This window comes from Nyctereutes procyonoides, unplaced genomic scaffold, assembly GCF_905146905.1.
Source record: "Nyctereutes procyonoides isolate TBG_1078 unplaced genomic scaffold, NYPRO_anot_genome, whole genome shotgun sequence".
Lineage (NCBI taxonomy): Eukaryota > Metazoa > Chordata > Mammalia > Carnivora > Canidae > Nyctereutes > Nyctereutes procyonoides.
The window spans coordinates 7,757,446-7,764,247 of record NW_026575030.1 but is presented as its reverse complement, the minus strand read 5'-3'; the positions used below and the strand labels follow the sequence as shown (position 1 = coordinate 7,764,247).

General features: G+C 41.4%; 1 protein-coding gene across 1 annotated transcript; it reads right to left on the bottom strand.

Moving 5' to 3' along the window:
* Positions 1-989: 989 nt before the first annotated feature.
* Positions 990-2,088, bottom strand: LOC129503848 (chromatin target of PRMT1 protein-like). Its single transcript, XM_055316295.1, is given in 2 exon segments — positions 990-1,941; positions 1,944-2,088. Coding segments are annotated over 2 exon segments (744 nt in total). The 5' UTR covers positions 2,044-2,088; the 3' UTR covers positions 990-1,297.
* Between the last annotated feature and the right edge of the window lie 4,714 nt (positions 2,089-6,802).

Here is a 6,802-nt window from a genome sequence, read left to right as displayed (position 1 = left end):
CAAGGCACAAAAGTCCAGGGCTGGGTGGCTTCCCCGAGGAATTCTATCAAACGTTTAAAGAAGAAACAATACCTATTCTACCAAAGCTGTTCTGAAAGATAGAAAGGGATGGAATACTTCCAAACTCGTTTTATAAGGCCAGCATCACCTTAATTCCAAAAACAGACAAAGACCCCATCAAAAAGAATTATAGATCAATATCCCTGATGAACGCAGATGCAAAAATTCTCAACAAGATACTAGCCAATAGGATCCAACAGTACATTAAGAAGATTATTCACCACGACCAAGTGGGATTTATACCCGGGATGCAAGGCTGGTTCAACACTCGAAAAGCAGTCAACGTGATAGATCATATCAACAAGAGAAAAAACAAGAACCTATGATCCTCTCAATAGATGCAGAGAAAGCATTTGACAAAACACAGCATCCATTCCTGATTAAAATTCTTCAGAGTGTAGGGATAGAGGGAACCTTCCTCTGCATCTTAAAAGCCATATCTGGAAAGCCCACAGCAAATATCATTCTCAATGGGGAAACATGGGAGCCTTTCCCCTAAGATCAGGAACACGACAGGGGTGTCCACTCTCACCACTACTATTCAGCATAGTACTAGAAGTCCTAGCCTCAGCAATCAGGCAACAAAAAGAAGTAAAAGGCATTCAGATTGGTGAAGAAGAAGTCAAACTCTCCCTCTTTGCAGATGACATGATACTATACATAGAAAACCCAAAAGACTCCACCCCAAGATTGCTAGAACTCATACAGAGATTCAGCAGCATGGCAGGATACAAAATCAATGCCCAGAAATCAATGGCATTTCTTTCTTTCTTTCTTTCTTTCTTTCTTTCTTTCTTTCTTTCTTTCTTTCTTTCTTCTTTCTTTCTTTCTTTTTTTTTCTCTTTCTGGGGCTTTATCCACGGGGACACAGAAATGACGAGAGGAATGTCAGAATATCAGAGCATATGACAGGTGAAGGGAGGCAGAGGTGGGAAGAGTGTGTTCTAGCCACAAGGCCACCACATTCATGTTTAAAGAGAAGTCAGAGCGATTGGGGAAAAAAACCCCAAACACAAAACAAAACCCAAGTCAGAGGAAAGAAAGGTTTCATACAACACAGTATCAAAAAAAGTAAAAGGAACACACTAAATGCACAAACTGGTGGCAAATAAGTCCATAGCCTATTGTGATAGGTCCTTCCAGCATCGATCAGGTTTCTTCTCCATCTGTTATCTCAAGGTTATTTACAGATGTGGTGACTTTGAATAAGAGTCTCTCACAGTAGGGTGGACAGGTTTCAATCATTGGTTTCTGGATCTGTTTGTGCCATGTAGGCATCCAACTCGGCATCCAGGTGTCCTTTTGTTTTCGACATGTATGCATCCAACTGGTTGTCCAGCTGCTCCTTGGTCAGCACAGGGCGAGTGAGGGCACCTCTCCCTCGTCCACGGCCTCCGCCTCGGCCTCCAAAGCCCCCTCTTCCCCGACCTATCATACCCCGACCTCTACCACCGATTCCGCCACGACCCATAGCTCCACGCCCTAGGCCCCCTCTCCCAGGACCTCCACAACCTCGAACACCACCTCTTCTTAAGCCCATTCGGGGAGCTACGGCTCGTCCACCTCGGAGCAGGTTTTGACCTCGGAGCGACATCCCGCCCCTAAGCAGGGTTCTGGTGGCACGTCCCCCATGCAGTCCTCCTCGGGGTAAGCCTCTCTGGATTATGGGCAGGCCTCGTCCTCCGATTGCTCCCCTGGCCAGGGTCCCTATGGGTCGGCCTAACCGTGCCTGGATGTTACTCTTACCCAGGCGCTGCCTTAAGCTCTGCTTAAGTTTCAATGCTGCCTGGACAGAGGGTCTATTCTCCATCTGCTGGGCCAGTCTTCTGTTTCTGGCACTGGCTAGCTGCTGCTGTTGCTGCATCGAAGCCCGAGTATTCCTGGCATCGGCTGTTTGTTCTCCAGCATATTAGTAAAGCGCTCATTTAGAGACATCTTGGTGGTGCTTTTTAGCACAACTTTCGGCGCTGACTGTGCAGGCATCTTCAAATCCAGAGAATCGAAGGAAACGGACGCCAGTGCGCCTCCCGGGGCTGCCATCACGGCTGCAGCGCGCAGGCCGGGGCCCGGCAGAACCTGACTTGACTTGGGGGGCGGTTGGTTAGAGATGTAAGCGGTAGGTTGCTAGGTTAGCTCGTTGTTGCCGGCTGGCTGTCTGGTCGGCCGGGTCCGCCTGCTTGCCCGGCCTGCCCTTTCCTGCCTTGTGTCGGTGCCACCACAGCCGCCTCCGCCGCCTCCCGCTCGGTGTCCCATCAATGGCATTTCTATACACTAACAATGAAATTGAAGAAAGAGAAATTAAGGACTCAATCCCATTTACAATTGCACCCAAAAGCATAAGATAGCTAGGAATAAACCTAACCAAAGAGGTAAAGGATCTATACCCTAAAGACTACAGAACACTTCTGAAAGAAATTGAGGAAAACACAAAGAGATGGAAAAATATTCCATGCTCATGGATTGGAAGAATTAATATTGTGAAAATGTCTATGTTATCCAGGGCAATTTACACATTCAATGCAATCCCTATCAAAATACCATGGACTTTCTTCAGAGAGTTGGAACAAATCATCTTAAGATTTGTGTGGAATCAGAAAAGACCCCAAATTTAAAAAGAAAACCAGACCCGGGGGCATCACAATGCTGGATTTCAAGTTGTACTGCAAAGCTGTGATCATCAGTATGGTACTGGCACAAAAACAGACACATAGATCAATGGAACATAATAGAGAACCCAGAAATGGGCCCTCAACTCTATGGTCATATAATATTTTACAAAGCAGGAAAGACTATCCACTGGAAAAAGGACAGTCTCTTCAATAAATGGTGCTGAGAAAATTGGAAAGCCACGTGCAGAAGAATGAAACTAGACCATTCTCTTACATCATACACAAAGATAAACTCAAAATGGATGAAAGATCTAAATGTGGGACATGAATTCATCAGAATCCTAGAGGAGAACACAGGCAACACCCTTTTTTGAACTTGGCCTCAGCAACTTCTTGAAAGATACATCTATGAAGCCAAGGGAAACAAAAGCAAAAATGAATTATTGGGACTTCATCAAGATAAAAAGCTTCTGCACAGCAAAATAAACAGTTGACAAAACTAAATGACAACCTACAGAATGGGAGAGGATATTTGCAAATGACCTATCAGATAAAGAGCAAGTATTCAAGATCTATAAAGAACTTATTAAACTCAACACCCAAGAAATAAACAATCCAATCATGAAATGGGCAAAAGACATGAACAGAAATTTCACCAAAGAAGACATAGACACAGCCAACAAGCACATGAGAAAATGCTCAGCATCACTGGCCATCAGGGAAATACAAATCAAAACCACAATGAGATACCACCTCACACCAGTGAGAAGGGGGAAAATTAACAAGACAGGAAACAACAAATGTTGGAGAGGATGTGGAGAAAGGGGAACCCTCTCACACTTTGGTGGGAATGTGAACTGGTGCAGCCACTCTGGAAAACTGTGTGGAGGATCCTCAAAGAGTTAAAAAATAGAGCTACCCTATTACCCAGCAATTGCACTGCTGGGGATTTACCCCAAAGATACAGATGCAGTGAAATGCTGGGTCACCTGCACCCAAATGTTTATAGCAGCAAAGTCCAAAATAGCCAAACTGTGGAAGGAGCCTTCCATCAACAGATGAATGGATAAAGAAGCTGTGGCCTATATATACAATGGAATATTACTCAGCATTAAAAACAACAAATACTCACCATTTGCTTCAATGTGGATAGAACTGGAGGGTAATATGCTGAGTGAAGTAAGTCAATCGGAGAATGACAAACATTATATGGTCTCATTCATTTGGGGAATATAAAAAATGGTGAAAGGAAATAAAGGGGAAAGGAGAGAAAATGAGTGGGAAAAATCAGAGAGGGTGACAAAACGTGAGAGACACCTAACTCTGGGAAACGAACAAGGGGTAGTGGAAAAGGTGGTGGTGGGGGGATGGGGTGACTGGGTGATGGGTACTGAGGGGGGCACTTGACAGGATGAGCACTGTGTGTTATGCTATATGTTGGCAAATCGAACGCCAATAAAAAATATACAAAAAAAAAGAACTAAAAAATGAATTTAGCAAGGGTGCAGATTATAAGATAAAGATGAAATCACATTTTTGTATGCTGGAAACTAACAATCAGGAACTCAAATTTTTAAATTATACAATGAGAAGGAATACCTGGGTGAAAAAATATATAAAACCTTTAAAAAATAAATTATACAAAGGGTAACAGCATTATCTGACAGTTGTGTAAGACTTATAGAGTAAAACCTATACTTTTTAAAAAAATTCATTCATGAGAGACACACACACACAGAGGCAGAGACACAGGCAGAGGGAGAAGCAGGCTCCATGCAGGGAGCCTGATGTAGGACTTGAACCCGGGTCCCCAGGATCATGCCCTGGGCCAAAGGTGGTGCTAAACCACTGAGCCATCTGGGCTGCCCTGTATCTTCTTAAATTTAAAGAAATTTCTTCTTAAATTCTTTTGGTCTATTGATTCAGTACAATCTCAGTCAAAATTGATAAGCTGATTCTAAAATGTATATGGAAATATAAAAGACCTTAATTAGGTAAAAATGCTTGAAGAAAGAAACAGAGTTGGAAGATTTACACTATCTGACTTTGACTCATCTTAATCTTAAAGTTACAGCAATCAAGACAGTGCTAGGTTTGCAATTTAACAAAATGCTTGTTCAAATCTTTTGCTTATTTTATTATTGAGTTTTGAGAGTTCTTTTATACTCTGGATACAAGTCCTTTATCAGATACTTGATGTCCAATTTTTTTCTTTTTCTAGCCTACGACTTTTCAGTTTCTTGAGAGTGTCTTTTGATGAGCACAAATTTTAGTTTTGACCAAGGCCAATCTATATATATATTTTTTTTCTCTTATAGATAGTGCTAGTGCATCATGTCTAAGAAATTTTTGCCAAACCTAGGGTCACAAAGATCTTCTCCTGTTTTCTTCCAGAAATTTTATAGCTTTAAGATCTTGAATTAAAGTCTATAATACATTTGGAGAAACTGAGAAGCCTATGGCCCTTTCAAGTGATCTTGATCTCACAGCCAAGACAACTTACTTTTTAGCTCAATGAGCTTGAGTGATTGTTGATGGTTGTGTGTAGACTACAATGTGTTCAGTTGGGAGTATCAGAATAACATCTTTAACTGACTTAATCAATAGGAGTAATTGTTGGTTTATCAACTGCAAGCTTAAAGTTAGGTAGGTTACCAGTTTGGTTTAGTTCAGCAGCTCAGTGATGCCACCAAGGTCAGATTCTCTGCTGTCAGATGCTTCCTGATTTGCATGCTTCTTGGCTCACATGAAGATTTCCTACACCTCTTCAGAGCTCAGTGAGAAAGGGGGATTGCTGGCTAGAAGCCCCTATCAAATCCCAAATTGGTCCACATATCTAACTCTGAGTGTACAGCAGTAGACAGCAGTTAGGAAGCAATTATGATTATTGTAAGTATGAGCCACATGCTTTACCACCAGAGGCAAGGGACAACCACTTCCCTAAATGCACATGGATTGTGCACACCAGCTAGGGAAGGTGAAGTATAAATTGAGGTAACTTTTAGAAAAAAAGGGCATGTTGAGGCAACATCAGTGTCCATTACAGAAGGATTTAGGGATGGGGACAAGACGGTTTGGGTAATGTCCTATATCTGAAAAAAATTAAAATTTTCCATAGAAATTACTATTATTTGCAGATTTATGATTATATATCGGGAAAACTCAAAACAATCAAACAAAATAATAAAGACACTAAAGTGGCTGATGGCAAAATTAACATGCAATCATAGTTTTCCTTATATAAACTACTATCAGTTAGAAAATATAATAAACATAGGAAAATATGCATATGGCAAACAAAAGGATGAAATGCTTAGGAATAAATATTTTTAAAAAATATTAAGGCTTTATGTGAAAAATACTTTCAAATTCTACTGAAGTATATTTTTAGGAGACTTGAATAAATGCCTTGGATAAGAAATTCAATGTTATGACAATGTTCAATTGTCCCTAAATGAATCTATAAATCTGATGCAAGCTCAATAAAAATACGAACAGGATTTTTCTTAAGCATGGGAAATTAAGACAAGTTGTTTCTAAAGTTTATGTGCAAAATAAAGAGGCAAGAGTTGCCAGAAAAATGAAAATTAAGAGTTACAAGGGAGGACTCATCTTTATCACAAAGTATCATGAAAGTGTAATAATTGAGTTTGTTCTTGTCTCCCTATGACTAAGCAATAGCTGTGGAAGAGAAAAGAGTCCACAAATACTGAAAATGTACCTTGAAATTCAGGGTACAAAAAGGGGTATATTTAGGGGATCCCTGGGTGGCTCAGTGGTTTGGTGCCTGCCTTTGGCCCCGGGGTGTGATCCTGGAGACCTGGGATCAAGTCCCACCTCAGACTCCCAGCATGGGGCCTGCTTCTCCCTCTGCCTGTGTCTCTGCCTCTCTTTCTCTCTCTGTGTGTGTCTTTCATGAATAAATAAATAAAATCTTTAAAAAAAAAGGGGGGTATATTTCTTTTCTTTCTTTCTTTTTTTAAGATTTTATTTATTTATTTATTCATGAGAGACACAGAGAGAGAGGCAGAGAGACAGCTAGAGGGAGAAGCAGGTTCCTCGCAGGCAGCCGGATGCAGCACTTGATCCCAAGACAGGGATCATGCCCTGAACCAAAAGCAGATGCCCAACCA